General features: G+C 39.8%; 1 protein-coding gene across 3 annotated transcripts in view; it reads left to right on the top strand.

The window, feature by feature from the left end:
* The window catches only part of ulk1b (unc-51 like autophagy activating kinase 1), a 30,395-nt gene that overhangs the window by 6,835 nt on the left and 7,160 nt on the right, over positions 1 to 16,400 (top strand). For 2 of the 3 annotated variants that reach the window (XM_036140154.1, XM_036140152.1), the window contains exons 4-17: positions 1,834 to 1,866; positions 3,661 to 3,697; positions 5,426 to 5,599; positions 7,131 to 7,204; positions 7,320 to 7,421; positions 8,134 to 8,192; positions 8,602 to 8,684; positions 10,060 to 10,110; positions 10,332 to 10,423; positions 10,613 to 10,778; positions 11,344 to 11,398; positions 11,545 to 11,631; positions 15,757 to 15,900; positions 16,002 to 16,147. In XM_036140154.1, coding sequence (XP_035996047.1) covers positions 1,834 to 1,866; positions 3,661 to 3,697; positions 5,426 to 5,599; positions 7,131 to 7,204; positions 7,320 to 7,421; positions 8,134 to 8,192; positions 8,602 to 8,684; positions 10,060 to 10,110; positions 10,332 to 10,423; positions 10,613 to 10,778; positions 11,344 to 11,398; positions 11,545 to 11,631; positions 15,757 to 15,900; positions 16,002 to 16,147 — 1,303 coding nt within the window. The remainder of the gene's footprint in view (positions 1 to 1,833; positions 1,867 to 3,660; positions 3,698 to 5,425; positions 5,600 to 7,130; positions 7,205 to 7,319; positions 7,422 to 8,133; positions 8,193 to 8,601; positions 8,685 to 10,059; positions 10,111 to 10,331; positions 10,424 to 10,612; positions 10,779 to 11,343; positions 11,399 to 11,544; positions 11,632 to 15,756; positions 15,901 to 16,001; positions 16,148 to 16,400) is intronic. The other variant, XM_036140153.1, reaches the window with a different exon arrangement.

Genomic DNA, 16,400 nt, shown 5'->3' on the forward strand with positions numbered 1-16,400 from the left:
GGTGCTACTGCTATTTGCAGAAAAGCACCGCTCCCGGTCAGAAACAGCCAATCAGAGGCAGGGGAAGTGTCTTAGCAGTGTCGATCACGTATGTGTACCTCGCAGCTGACACCCCACCTCACATAGCACCTTCCATCGCTACAAGCTCAAGACTGCTGGTGGGCTGCAGCTGCATGGCGGAGAAAAAAACCTAACGCTACAGGAAAACATTTTCTCGAGTGGGCCACTTGCTCAGAAAACAAAGACTTGAACACAGGAAGACCGATGGTGAAAAGCAAACTAAAAATAAATAATTAGATCAAACCTGAAATAAATCAAGGGTATATATATTGATGCAGCACGGCAGGCTCCGCTGTGGAGGAAGGGATGTAGAGCAGCAGAGAGCAAGGGGGAGGGGCCTGTAAGGTGTGCTTGTTAAAATTTTCACATTTGGCCACGGTTTTCTCTGAACTCCCTACTGCGGCTTTTGTAAATTCACAATAAAAATCCCAACATTTCTCAAAACAATGAGCTGATTTTGATGACATAATTTGCTCTGTAAAAAATAGCAAACCTCCTCTAAGTATTGACTACTAACCAGACTATTGTGTGCAACAAAATGTAGGTGTCAACTGTAGACTGAAATATAAAGGACCATTTGCCTATTATTCATTTACATTAGGTTATACGTGAGTTTTACACAAAGATTTCTGCTTCGAATCTGTTTTCAGATGCTTCAGGCTGCGCAAAAGAGGCAGACAAAGGCTTTTTGAATTCCGAATGCATATCTCAGGGATTTTATTGCACAAGGTTGCACAGCTTGATTCACCAGTAGAGGATGTTTATGGCCCAAAGTTCTCTCTCTACCCTTTGGCACATTATATTTATGCACTTTTGGTCTTCTTTTGCTTAAGGCCTTTAGAACGTTGCGAGCCGACCATGCCTTCATTAATGCATACCTTAGAGATGTTCAAACATGTTTTGACAACTCTATAACTGTAAGAAAATGATCTGTTTATTTCCAATAAATAAACAGCACAATAAAGTGAGGAATTAGTGTTTGGTCCATTTTCCAGTGTTTCTGGGCAATAATTCTTATTCCTTTTGACAAGCCTGCATATTTCCACTTGGAGACAATCTTAATACCGACAGCAGCAGTTCCATGTCTTCTCTCGTTTGGACCAAACCCACGCAATGAGGTTTATCAGAAACCACCTCCATTTGGTCTCACCTTCACCTAACAGTTTTGGGATCAGCTTGTGCATGCTGTCAGTGCCCGAGGGACCAACGGGACCCTACTGGCCAACCCGCGACCAATGCCGACTGAATAAAGGGGGTGCCATACCCCAGCAGTGTGTGTGACCAAGCTGGTGAGCAGCATGAGGAGGTGCCAGGCTGTTGCCGGGAGTGCTGTTTTCATTGCACTGCCGAGGCCCTTGTTTGTTCAGTGGATAAAATTGCTTAATTGCCAAAATATGTTGCTTCTTCAGACTTATATCATTCGGTCTAACAATCGACACCAGACACAAGTAAGCAGGTAAATTAGTTGTTTGGCACCAGCAGGCCCATAGATGCATTTTCCTTAAATATGGGGAACAGTTTAAAAGAAAATAAACGAGCTTTCCAGCAGTAAAGGATTTATTGCCAAAACATGATTGTCGCAACAAAGAAAAAAATTCATCAAACCAAAAGCTTCTACCTAATACTGAATTACCTAAGATGTCATAGTTTTTAGAATCTGTAAGCTAGCCTCCTTAGACGTTGGCTCAGTTTGTGCTCTGACGTGCTGTTTTGTCGTTACTGTTTGACTGAAATGTGTTTGTGTACTCTCACTCTGATCTGTTCCGTCTTTAGGAAACTCCCAGCTCAGTGTACCTGGTAATGGAGGTAAGCTCTGCTACAACACTTTGCTTTGTTTGCTCAGCACTGTATTGTCTCAGCTCTCTCGGGCCTGGAGCTATAATTAGCCGACCCTTCAGGCATGGTTGCCTGTTCAAAAAGGATGCGTTGCATTTGCTGTAGCCTTATGCACCTTTCTTCATAAAGAGTGGCAGGAAGCTCATTTAGAATTACCATAAACGGTAACAGCCTGTACCATTATTTAATGCCCGTATTATTATATGTTTTGGAGAGTTCTGTTCACAGCTAAGATAGTGGTTGTGGTGAAATTGCTTACAGCATGTTTTCTAACCATGCATCAAGACTTGTTTATTCAGATTAAGAGCCTCAATAAGTGTAAATACACTTTTGCCAAAAGTATTTGCTCACCTGCCTTGACTCACGTGCAAACATAAGTCCATCCATCCATTATCTATAACCACTGAGCCATGCTGTGTCACCGGGAGATAGAGTAGACCCTGGAAAGCTCGCCAGTCCATCAAAGGGCAACATAGGGGCACACACTTAAGGGGACTTTAGAGAGACCAACTAACCTAATAGTCATGTTTTTGGACTGTAGAAGTAAGCCAGAGTACCCAAACAGAACACGTTACACGGAGAACATGCCGGGGAGTGCTGGCCTAGTGGTTAGAGCAGCGCGCTTGCACTCAGAGAAGGATGCAAGTACCCGGTTCGATCCCCAGTTGCGGCACTCTGGATCCCTGAGCAAGACCCTTAGCCCCAGATTGCTCCCCGGGCGCCGCACATGGCAGCCCACTGCTTCCCAAGGGTGATTGCTTAAAAGCAGAGAACAAATTTCGTTGTAATGTATGTTTCAATGTATGTTTCAATGACAATAAAGATGATATTACTTATTACTTAACTCTATGCAGAAAGACCCAGACTGGGATTCAAACCCAGGACCTTTTTGTTGCAAGACAACAGTGTTACCCACTGTCCCACATCCCATCCATCAGGTCCACCCTTTGGCGCTATAACATCTTCAACTCTTCTGCTAAGGTTCCACAAGGTTGGTTGTGAGGTCAGACACTGATGGAGGCTTGAGGGTACCACATACGGTCTTTTGGGGCTACCTGGTGCTCGCAGACACCATATTGGGAACCCCTGCTCTAGTGTCCAGTGGTGCCGTGCTTTACACCAGTGCATCCAGCACTTTGCACTTGGTGATGTATGGCTAGGATGCAATTTCTCTGCCATTAAAACCGTTTCCAAAAAGCTCTCTGCGCTCACTGTTCTTGAGCTAATCTGAAGGCCGCATGAAGTTTGGAGGTCTGTAGCGATTGACTCTGCAGAAAGTTGGCGACCTCTGTGCGCTATGAGCCTCAGCCTACCACTATTTTTAACCTTGTCCACTATGTTATAATACCACTGACAGCGGACTGTGAAATATCTAGGAGGAATGAAATTTCACAACTGGACTTGTTGTGGAGGTGGCATCCTACCACAGAACCACATCGGGGATCTCTGAGCTCCTGAGAGTGACAAATTATTTCACAAATGTTTGTAGAAGCAGTCTGCATGCCTAGGTGCTTGACTTTATTCACCTGTGTTCATGGAAAGGTTTGGAACTTCTGATTATTTGGATGGGTGAGCAAATACTTGTGGCAATATGTGCGTGATAATTTTTATGGAAATCTCTTCTTTTGTCTAAACTCCTTTACTGTCGCACTCTGAGATCCTGAAGAAGTCATAGTCTTAAGCAGAATCCCTTCCTGCAACATGTCATTCCTGATGTTACACCTTTTTATTTCTCACCAATCCTGTCTTTCTGTGTGATCTCAGTATTGCAATGGCGGAGACCTTGCCGACTACTTGCACTGTAAGTATAAAAACCAACCCACTGTTTGATTTGCAGCCCATGCATGGCAATAAATGTAATTCCTGACTCGGAATTACATTCATACCGAGCTGGTTGCCTTCATATGCCCGGAGATTTTGCTCTGCAGAAAGGAAACCTCAAGATTAGGGATGTAATGGTACTTGTAGGTGAATTGAAGCATTTCTGTACTGCATGTTCGGTTTGGTCCACATGAATACTGTTGCGGTTATTTTGTTTACTCATTGAATAATTTTATTTGAAGCGAGCGATTAAGCACCGTGGAACTAAAGTTGCTAAGCTTGTTTCAGGACGGACGCCGTTAACTGTTGCAATGTCTTCCCAAACGAGTAGCATGGCAACGAATATAAGAACTTGAAGACCCTCCCACGGTCTCAGTATGGTTTTGTTCCCAAGCAGGCAACACGCCAGAGCACACCATGAGCTATTATGTGCACGCTCCGTGCTCAGCTCTATGTGCCGCCCTCGCGTCTGACTTCTGCTGCTGAGCGTCTCGTCCAGTATGAAAAGACGGAGCCAAAACAAACTTTTTCGACTTCTTGCCATCTCAACTACAAGTAATAAAAGTCTCTGTTCACATGGAGTATGTAACAAGCTTAACTTGTTAACCCACTTAGAACGACTTCATCCGAATGTGAACATCTTTTCTACGAGGAAGAAAAGCACCTTGGTGCAAAGACCGATAACAGCAGCATTTAAGAAACCTTAAAGCGGGTAATTAAGATCGGCCTAAAGCATAAATAGGCATAGATAAACTATACTAACAATTTGTGAGAATAGTTTAATTATTGTAAAGAGTGCAGCTTATTTAAAATATCACCCAAATAAGTCGCTTTTGTCTATTTTTATGCAAAAATTGTATTGTTTACTTGGCATCTTTTCAAAATAAGCTTTTTTGGCCCATTTTGCACCGAAAATTAACTGAGCTGAGCCCCTCTGTAAACTGAACCGAACCGAAATATGATTTTAGTTTACCATTACACCCCTACTCAAGGTGGTATCCTTACTGTGTGATTGATGGTTTTAATTTAAGACTGTGTCTGGCACGAATGTGGAGAAGTCACATCAATAAAATAGAAACTTGTATTTTTTATGGAAAGTCTTATTCTCCTATTTGGAATTTGGTCCCTAAGCTGTCAGGAAACGTGTGGCATTAGATTTAAGTGTTTTTCCAGCTCAGGATAAATATAAATGATGAAATTAGAATGGGGGAAACATATTAACATTTTTAAAATGTATTCCTAATCTATTGTGAGGCCATCAGTCTCTTTTTCCCCCATAACTTCCTCACTACCTTATCCTCTGGCTTCTTCTTTTTTCCTTCCTAGCCTGTGATTTTTATAGGTTCTATATTTAAAGCCTCTGGAATAACTATGGAAATTTGAGGCCTGATGAAAGTGAGAATACCATTTGCAAGAGAACAGGGTAAACCTGAGACATTTGAAATATTGATTGTTGATTGAGGAAGGGGTCCATTACCCGAAGGAAATTTGGATCTACATCAGCCAACACTTTTACTCGATTCTGTAGGCCTCTTTTAGTTTAAAAGGATGCAGGATATTATCTGAATAACTGAAAACAAAGCACAGTTAGTGTTTTGCCGAATGTGTTACCCTAATTTAATTTAGCTCCTTTAAAAATGACTAAGAAGTCCTCCATTTCCCCCACATTGATAGTAGTCATGCCTTGTTTTCCTTTTTGTCTCTGCAGCCAAAGGCACACTGAGCGAGGACACTATTCGGGTTTTCCTGCAGCAAATAGCAGGAGCCATGAAAGTCCTGCAGACCAAAGGAATAATCCACCGGGACCTCAAACCTCAGAACATTCTGCTCTCCTACCCATCGGGCCGAAAGTCTCACTCCAACAACACCTGCATCAAGATCGGTAGGCTTGATTCTTTTTTGTGACTGCAAACACGCAGTTGGCTTTTATTTAGGCTGTTTAGAGTATATCCTAAAAACAAATTAAATGAAAACATAATAAATAGACAAATGACTAAGAACAATTAGACAGACAGAAAGAAGAGGAAACACAAATGTGATTACATTCCACAATAAAAATGAAAAAATAAAAATTTTGTAGACTGCCGTACATTAGGGAATAAGTTCTTATTGAGCGAGCTTGTTGAAAAAAAAAAACAGACTAAGCAGTAAATGTAAAAAGTGTACATAAATTTAGAATTATTGCGTTTACACTGAGGTTTACTGCAGAGTAAAATGCATTATTGTTTTGTTTAGACTTATGTTAAATTTTCTAGTTCCCCATAAGGTTCTGACACCTACCTCCTCAGTATAAACAATAAGAGTTTTGTTCAACGTTCTGCAGAGATAAGTTTCTGAAATCTGGGTTTTATGAAATTAAAATTATGACAAGATATCATAATTCACCATGTATTTACTATTTTACAACGATAGTTTTTGAGAAGCAAATTGTCCGCAGCTTTAGTTTCTGAGTACTGCCTTTACACCTGTGAATCGCTGCATTTGGTCTCATTCTATATCAGATGAAAGTCAGTGCAACTGAGGATTGGCCAGAAATTTGGAACTGTAACATTTTGAAAGTTTTCTGATAAATGGCACCACATTTATGCTATTTGGGCCACTGAAGGTCACCTGTATGCACATTTTGGGTTATTTTGTGGGTCAGAGATAACAGGTGTGTTCACATTTCAACTAATATTTAAACTAGTGTGTATTTTTAGGGATGGGATTTTTGCTGACCTTAAAAATCTTCTAAAAAAATTATGAAGAAATGCAGTATTTGTTATGTAATGTTTCAAATATTTCTGCAAATGCGCACTAACATCTTTTTGATTATGTACATTTTATTGCAAGTATAGGCAGTCAAAAAATCAGTTTAGTAAGATGTAGGTATCAGAAGAGGATTTTTGCTATGTTTAGGCTGTGTAAGTTTTGATTAGAACTTTTTGACACTTTTTAAACTCTAGGGATATTGTTTTCTTGTCATTTTCTTCATCTACTATTTTTGTGTACCCTTTACAGTAACCAATTAAAGGCTTAATTGGCATTACAAAAAGCAAATGCTTCTAATAATTGCTGACCAGCCTTTTGCATGTCTCCCCTAGTATTTTTAACTAGTTATCTAGTGAGATGAGCTCCAAGCCTTTGAACGTGGACGGCCTCCTAGAGTCTTTGGCTCCCTCAACAGATTCTCTTTAAGTTTCTTCAGTCCAGACTCTGGCCCTACCAATCCAAGAGGTTGTTTTTACCTCCGGTCAGACAAGGCATGTTGCTGTAAAAAATAAGGTTACTTAAATCAAAATCTGCTAGTGGTGTGAATAATTTTGAAAATAATTGTATTTTGAAACAATGTGCAGCATTTCTTGAAGGTTTTCCGCTCTTGAACATCAGATATATGCGCGCCCTCTTCATCATCATCGCCTCTCTCTTTGCAGCGGACTTTGGCTTTGCCAGATACCTTCAGAACAACATGATGGCTGCGACACTTTGTGGCTCTCCCATGTACATGGTAAAAAGAAGGATTATCAATAAACTCTGTTTGACCTCTGTGTTTCTGCTAAACTCTCGTACAAGTAGTCATGTGAGCAAAGTTAGATGATGTTAAAATAATAATGTTTCCACAGGCACCTGAAGTGATTATGTCCCAGAACTATGATGCTAAGGCTGACTTGTGGAGTATAGGAACCATCGTGTTTCAGTGTCTAACTGGGAAAGCTCCTTTTCAGGTAAAAATGCACATTGTTTTTCCAGTTATTGTTAAAGCTTGTCAGTAAATATAGAAAGTTTCTCTGGTAGTTAAAGTGCTGCATCCTGTCCCTCCTGTAAGGTTTCTCTTCGTGTCATCTTTCCATGTTTACACAGACAAAAAATGCAAACTTGTCTATCCAGTCCTTCCAGCCTATTAAGGGATTAATTACTAGAAAGGATCATACAACTTAATTGAATATTGAGTTATCCTGAAATAGACATTTGTTTGTTTGTTAATCTGAAAACACATGGCAGAAAAGGAAATATAGCACACATAAAAAAAATCTACTGCTGTTCATAAGTACTTAAACCAAGTAAGCAACAAAGGTCAGGGTAAATACTGAACTAAAGGTAAGACAGGTTACTGGTTTGGAACAAGCTGAAAGGAAACTTTGCAGTTTATTTCTATGTTATGAATTCATATTGAAAATAAATTATGGGGTGTGGCGTAAACTTGTGTTTGCCTATGCATCTTTCTGATCTAAACTGGCCCGGCAGCATTTTTTCAAAAGTTGGTTCATCTAAATGTGAAACATGTTGGTTCTTTTCATATCTGAGTGTAACGAGTTAGAAGCAAAAAGAAAAGACAAGCCAGAATGAACCGAAGTATTCAATGATAAGCCGCCTTTGTGTTTAAGTTATGTGTTTACATGCCATTAATATTTGCATATTTGACATCATCTCCTTTAGGCCAGCAGTCCTCAGGACCTCCGCCTGTTCTATGAGAAAAACAAGAATCTAAGTCCCAAGTAAGAACTTCGTTTTTTTAAACTTAACAATAAAATGTCAGCACAAAAGATTGTTTAATGGATAAGTAATAACTTATGTGAAATTCCTTTGTTTGTATACTTTTTCCTGGCATTGTTTTCCATAGGCTTCCTTAGCTTTGCTCAGATAAATTTAGACTTAGATTGCATACTGAGATGTTTAAAAACAAGTTAGTTCTGTCACAAAGTAGGTCAGACATGCTGGATCTTTACTGCTTCTCACGAAAGCTGACACTGACAGCCCTGCAAATATGCTCATTTAAGTTACATTTTTTTTCGTGTTTTCCATTAGATAAATAACTATGAAATGCTTATTTAAGGAAAGGTAATGAGATGCATTCACAAAACTTTTCTTCAGTTTATTGTAAATGTTCTTTTTTTTCCCCCTCAGTATCCCCAGAGAGACTTCAAGTCATCTGAGGAACCTGCTGCTGGGTCTGCTGCAACGCAACCACAAGGATCGCATGGATTTTGGTCAGTAAGATCAGCAATTTTGTCCCTGTAGAAAGACTTTTTCACAGCCATTTTTTTATGATTAAGGACATATTTATTCGATACATGTGTCATATCTAGTTCTCAAACACTCACACACACGCAGCAAACTCTTATCAGTGTTTTGAAAGTACATCGCTCAAAAAATCTTTTGTGTAGTTTAGTAGCAGTTAGTTTGTTTGTAACACTTTTTTGTGCAAAGTTTTGTTTCCCTGTCCATTCATAAGCAGCTGCTACAAATGCTTTTTGACGTAAAGCTGCTGGTTAATGTGGCAATGGTGGCACAATTGTTTCAGCATTTCTTTCTTCCATTAAAAACAAACAATAATAATTAAAAAATAGTTATGTCAATCATCCAGCTGGGGACATTTTTGGGGGGGATTTACTGGTCTGGATTTAAATATCTCTAAGGTAGATTTCATGGTGGTGTGGATATATTTTAAATCTGGAAGGAGATAGCTGTAACGAGACTTGTGATCAGACATTTCTATCGCAAGTTGTTTCTTTATTTCAAAGCATGTACTGATCAGAATTATATTTTATTTATTTTTGTCCCCAATACTGATCTCGGTCAGTAGTTTAAGAAAATATATTCAGCAGCACAGTCTGGTTCTTTAATTTGCCCTTTTTCCAATTTGAGATCCCGTTTTATATCTGTGTGTTGCCTTTTTTGTACTGCTACTGTTTGACCTGTAAACAAACCACTAAACAATTGCTAGGCTAATGCTAGCATGTTCACCCTCTGTTTTTATATGACCTATTGAAAATTCTTCTCAAAGCATCATTCAGAGTTTGTTCAGTTGATTGTGCGTGCTGGAAAAGTTGTTCTCCAGCTCTGCAAACGCAGCGCTTTGCTTGGTCACACTACACAGACAGACGGGTGGCTGCTGCACTCGATACTGTCCTTCTGTCACTGTGACCATCTTTATACAGGAAGTATAACACTTGATGGGGAAAACCCTCATTTGTTTGACTGACTAATGTATGCAGTGTATAATGCAAAGAGAAATAGTGCAGGATTTGTTTTATGTGGTTGTGCACATTGGGGCTTTATGGCTCACTCTGGGTGGGGGAGACTCAAAATCGCAGATAGTAGACTTAGAATAGATATACTAAGTTTGGTTTAGTTAAGGAGTCCGACTTCACTCATTTAAAAACGCATTGATCATGACCCAGAGCTAATGCTTTGGTAAGGGTCGGGATCACCCTGATTATAACATTAGGAATAACTGTTCCAGATATATGAGATCGATCACAAAACATGACTAATGTGAATGAAGGAACTTTGAATTCTGCCCGGCTTTTTCTACGTCCCTCTCAGGACTGATCTTGTATTTTTTTTCTGTGTGGTTGGCAGATGAGTTTTTTACTCACCCTTTCCTGGATGCAAGCTCATCTATTAAAAAGTGTAAGTAAAAGTAAACGTTACTCTATGTAAAACTGGCTAACGGCAAATTTTCACACTTCTTTTAGAAGATCCAGCCAGATGGAGATGTTGGAACATAATTAAAGCTAACAAAAACTACGGAAGATTGTGTACTGATTATGATTGCTGTTCACGGCTGCAGTAGATTTTTTTTCATTTGACTTGTGAATTGTTCAAAACAGCCATTTTGCGTTGTCTCACAGCCATCCCTGCAGTGACCATGACCTGTTTACCCAGTTCTGCATCAGCCAGCTCTTGTAGCAGCTCCTCCACTTCTCACCTTGCCTCGCCACCGGTTTGTGCTCAGCTTTTCCCCTTATTTTTCTGCTTCTGTTTATTCTCTTGATTTATGAAGCCGTTGTGTGCGTTTGACTAAAAAGTCGCCCCTTTGACCTTTCCTCGCTGGTTAGTGTTTTATAGCTTATACTTCTCCTCCTCTTCCTTTTGTGTGTGTCTGCTTCCTTCTGTGTTTGTGTCACTGCAGCAGTCTCTCGCTGAGACTCAGCATCTGCGTGCCAAAGTTCCGGCGTCTCCAACCCAGGAGGCTGCAGGTGTTCTCCTGAAGGACTCGTCTGGAGCGGGCGGCAGCAGCAAGAACTCCTCCTCCTGTGATACAGATGACTTTGTTATGGTGCCGGCTCATTTTACAAGTGAGGAAACCCATAAAATCAGATATACCTGTACAGCACTTGTGTTTAAAGGGGCACAGCGTTGTTATTTGACTTTTTGTTTAATTTATACGTCAGTAGCTCACTCTGGTTGCATACAAAGTTTTTATGAAAGTTTATCACGTCCTGTTGGTGTATTAGTTGTTATTTTGGTGTTTTATGCTTTGTTTTTGCTCAGTTTGTTAATAAATAAAGCCTTTTGTGTTTATTTACGACATTAACGGAAGTACGACACTGCACACATGCATGCACAGCAGGGGTTTAAAACAAGGAAGTGGCTAACGGCTATTAGCATCTCCCAGGGAAACAATGCAGAATGATCCAAAATCGGCACCACGTGTGTTTATATCTGCTAATCGTGCCAGTGCGTTGGCTATATTTATCCACAAAAAGGACCATCAAAACATTATCAGAATGGAAACTTGGTGTATATAACTTTATTTTATCATGATCAAATGGTTTTTGGTCCTTTTTTTAAGCATATAATATGGCAATATACCTTTTTAAGCTCTACCTAATATAGACATCTTGGCTTCTGGATTTCCAGCAGGTGAACTGACTTGTGAGAATAAAGTGCTGCAGGACAGTCTCATGAACAGCGGGTGAGAGCTCCTGACTATGTTCATCATGCTAATTGAATGTATTTTTCCCCCAGAATATTTACAGTCATTTAAATAATCAAATGTAAGTGCACTGTATTCTTCTGTGTAATTTAATTGCCTGTTCCAACTATTCTTTCTCTCTTTAGATCTCTTTTGGCTTCAGCTGGTCTGTGTAACCAAGCCAAAACACCGCCGCACTCTCCTTCTTACAGTGGATCTCCAAGTCCTGTCAGGTAAATGTACTCAGTTAAAATTTTGTCATTTAACTGTAAACTAAATAATAATGTAAGCACCAAATGATCTTGAATTTTTACTTTAGAAACTTTACCATATTAAATGTGCTAGGGAATAAACAGTTCCTGACAAAAAGAACTTGTAGACGTAAAGCATGCATTTGAGCTTCCATTGTTTCAATAGGCTTTTATGGTGAAAATAACTATACCCTTTCCTCCCATGTTGTCATGTTTTAATAACAAATGTATTATCATGTTTATTCACAAGGGTTTTATGTGGGGTTGGAAAGTGCAAGCTAAATGATATATTTTTTTTTTAACAAATATGACTTTTCGTTCAGCTTCCTTTCAGCAGCAGAACAACCTTAAAAATAAAGCCAGAGCTGCTGTAGAGGGATTTATACCAAAGCATATTCGTGTCTTAAAGTGACCCAGTAAAAGTTCAGACCTAAACCTAAACTCAGAATGTTTTGAAAATAGCTTTTGCAGGCACTCTCCATGCCCTCCAACTGAGTTTGAGCTGTTTTGCAAAGAATGTTGGGCAACACTCGTTGAGACATAAAAGGCACATAGCTGTAGTTTAAGTGAAGAGGTTTCCAGCAAATGGACTTGGTGGAGTTCAATACATTCTATTCTCTTTGTTTTTATTGGTAAAAGCTGTTCAAAACCCTGTATTATTTTCATACCAATATACAATTATACACTACTTTGTGTTGATCTGTCTCATAAAATCCCACTGAAATACATTGTCTCTGCTTGTAAGGTGATTAAAAAAAAAAAAGGAAAACGTTCATGCGTTGTGAATGCTTTTGCAAGGCGTTGTGTGTTTTGTTACTCAGTGGCTGTAGCCACTGTTTAAAACCTTTTTAAGCAATTCCCTAAAATTCTTAATGGTTTTGAACCAGTACACACAAAACAGTGGTGGTTTGTCCAGGGTGCCACCTTCATTAAAATTGCAACAGAAATTACTAAAAAAAAAAAAAGATCTGTCTCTTATAAAATGTGTCTAACTTTCGCATTTCATTTAGGATTTATTTGGGGTTGTTTTTGGTGTGTAAGTCTAAATTATACATTGAAATGTGTGGATACGTACCATCTTGAACTTTTAGCTTCCATGTGACTTGGTGCTGATCTCTAATTGGACACTTGAAGATCCATCTCGGGATGCAGTTCTTTGTGTCCGTGGCCAATCAGCACTTTTTGCATCATTCTTCATTCAGTTAGATCAGGGGTGTCAAACTAATTTTTATATGGGGCCACTTTGGCATCATGAAGTCATTAAAAGGGCCAGTTGCATGTGTAGAGACAATACTTTTCATTTCATAATTTCATTCCGGTTCACATAGTAGTATACAAAATGCACAGTAACATAAAAGTAGCACCCTTAGGCCCAGTTTATACAGTTTATCTGCAAAAAAAAGTTGATATTAGGGTGAGTTACACTTACAGGAGGCACAGTTTTAGCCACTTTATACACTTTAAAAGGATATATGCCTCTTTTTTTGGCTCTCGAGGGCCGGATAATTTACCTTGACGGGCCGGATTTGGCCCGCGGGCCTTGAGTTTGACACCTGTGAGTTAGATTAAGCCATCATACCTGTCAATCTAAATCCCTGGCAGTTTAGATGTGCAGGTGTGAAAGTCCCTCAAGCATAAACAACAAGACACCAACTCAGATTGCTCATATAAGACACAAATACAAATTAAACACTTATAGCAAAACAAAAAAAGCATCCTTAGAGGACACCCTCAAAATTATAAAAACACTCTCAGAACAACAAGGTAATAAATATCAAACCCCCTTTTTGTGGTTGCACCTTTATGACCAATTTCCCCCCTAGGTGCACCAGCACAAAAGTGAGCCGCTCCCAACGCAGTTTTATAGCTTCACCTTTGTTTTTGTAAATTGTTGTTCATATAGACTGCATTGATTAGTAAATGGTTGACTTACAAAATAGTCAACATAAAGTTCTTTTATTTGAAGCAGAAGTATTTTATGTTATTGTAACAGAACTCCTAAGTAGCAACATGTTTGCTGTGTACTGATTTGCACTGTCAGTCCAAATGTTCTGTTTTAGAATAATGAGGCTGAAATCCAAAATGTTTTGTCCGATTAATTGATTAATTAAAAAAATTATCGACCAATTCATCGATTATTGAAATAATAGTTAGTTGCTGCCCTAGTTGTAGTGCCCGACATCTAGCTTTTTGATGCTGAACCCAATTAATTCAATTCGATTTTATTTATATAGCGCCAATTTACAACACATGTCATCTCAAGGCATGTTACAAAATCAAATCACACAGACAGACTGGTGAAAAAGTTTCAATCAACTCCAGATATTAAAGAAGCCTGTACAGCAGACTTGAGGCTTGATTTTTCTCCTCCTTTAAAAGACCCCCTATGACTTTCTTCTTCTCCCCCATCCAGTTTCTGCACTCATATAAAAAATAACCCTTTTTATTTTAAATGAAAGTCAAATGATTTGCTTCTGAAGGCTAAGCAGCTGCATAACTTGGGTTATTTTCACAGAGTGCATGCTGAGGGGCCCTTAGCTGTTTGGTTTGCTTGCAACAGACCAGCAATTTGATCCTTCTCAAACAGTCTAAACTCTTTTTCCACATCCTGAGGATATATCTTCCATTTTCCCTCTCCAAGGAGCGGCAAGGTTCCTACTGACTTGCCTTTAGCTGAAAGATAATATTTCCTGCCTAGTTACTTGGCTTTATCCTGGCAAAGACCTTCTATGGGGATCTTAAGAGTTTGAGTTTTAAACCCGTCGATAATCTCTGAAAGGTTTGACCACATTAAAGGGGAAGTCCGGTCAACAAGGAAAAATCAGGGTATCATTAGCTATAACTAAAACTAATACGTTTGTGGTTATTTAATGAACTTATCTTTAATCAATAAGAAAATAAAAACATAAATTGTCGTCTGAATCACTGTGTATGGGGGCTGACATTACTGCCCATATTTGGGCAGTAAGGGGCGTTTGACATCACATCCTGGGGCGTGGAAAAGCGGAAGCGGCGACAGCATTTCTCTCCGCTTTTCATGCAAACTCAATAGGAGCCGTTCTACACAGCTGCGATCATCAATAATTTTTTCGGATTTCCAGAGGACTTCACCGCTGACATTCCCACGAGCTATTGCTAAAGGAACAATGCCCACGTGCATGGCCATCGGATGTTCCAACACAACTGGTAAAAGTGGAAAAAAACATTGCTTATTTCAACACAGTCACTTCAGCGATCTCTCCTCCGCTGTGTGTGTGTGTGTGTGTGTTTGTGTCTGTGTGTGCGCGCGCTCAGCTGCAGCGCCGTGCAAAGCTGTGCTCCGCCCAGCATGTGCTGGAATGCTTTTATATTTTAATACTTATACTATAATAATCAGCTAACTTAAGTCACTTCAGCGATCTCTCCTCCGCTGTGTGTGTGTGTGTGTGTGTGTGTGTGTTTGTGTGCGCGCTCCACGGCTCAAAGCCGTGCTGCGCGGAGCGCGCACATACACACACACACACACACACACACACACAGGCGTGTATACATATATATTGTAGGACCCGACTGAGTTTGCAATGGAAATGGGTACGCTGGATTCCGTCAAAAGTCCGGTTTCTGTCAAGAAACTCTTCTAAAAAAATCCATATCACTATCAGATGATGATAGCTCCACAGAACTCTCATCACTGTCACTAAGTACTTCATCACTCTCTGCTTCGTACAGAGCACCAGCCGTCGCCATCTTGGAAAATAGTGCGCCGTGACAAACAGAGCGTTGAAACTTGCTCAACAGCGGGTCCGCCGAGTGACGTCAAAAAATGGGAGGTGACAGTACTATTCTTGACCAAGATGGATTCCTCCAAATAAACATGATTAAATGAGAATTATTATTAATTAAAAAAACTTATAATTTTTTGCACAGTATGTAGTAGTTTTATATTTAAAGTACTTTCAGCAGTTTGAATTCTGATTTTGACCGGACTTCTCCTTTAAGAGTATCAGAAGTCCAACTTCCAAGTTGATGCTGAGCTCTCCTTTAAAAGCTTTCACGAAAACAGCTGTCTCCTGTCAACGCTCTGAGCATCCCCCTGACATTTTCTGCTCTTCTCTCTGCTGTTTCCAGGCCCGCCGAGACCCTGGGAAGTAATTGCTGTGGTAACTGTGGAAACCACGTTCACTCATTGCCTATCCCAGTCCCCACTCAGGTCCAGAACTTCCAGCGCATGGAGTTGAACCTTCAGTCTACCAAACAGGATGGCTCGCCAAGGTCTTTATCTGAACCTGCATGTACTTCCTAAACCACATATAAATTGCTTACTTTTTTTTTTGTACATTTCTGGTTTGAACTCATGATTTTTGACTTACCAGGCTGTCGACACCGGTGCGCCGCTGCAGCAGTGGGAGCTTGGTGGGCTATGCTAGACCAGGACCCTCAGGCCCGTGGCAGGTAGCAGTCCCCACCTCCCGCAGGCTTTCGCTGGGAGGAACCAGAACGTTCCAGATTTCTCCTCAAGGTACTGAAGAAGGTGACATGTTGTAAACAACTTTTTTTTTTTTTTAACAACTGATGACATGAAGTCTTAAATGAATCCTTCAGCTATTTGTATTTTAGATATTACATTTCTATGCTATTTGTGAATGATAAAAATACTGAATTAAAATATTTCAGTTAGGGAAAAAAATGTTTGCTCTTCTGGTTTCTCCATAGTTTCCCTTTAACTGTTTGTTGTATTCTGACCGCCAGATAGGGAGGGATTAGTACCAATT

The sequence above is a fragment of the Fundulus heteroclitus genome, chromosome 8 (genome assembly GCF_011125445.2).
Source record: "Fundulus heteroclitus isolate FHET01 chromosome 8, MU-UCD_Fhet_4.1, whole genome shotgun sequence".
NCBI classification, from domain to species: Eukaryota; Metazoa; Chordata; class Actinopteri; order Cyprinodontiformes; family Fundulidae; genus Fundulus; species Fundulus heteroclitus.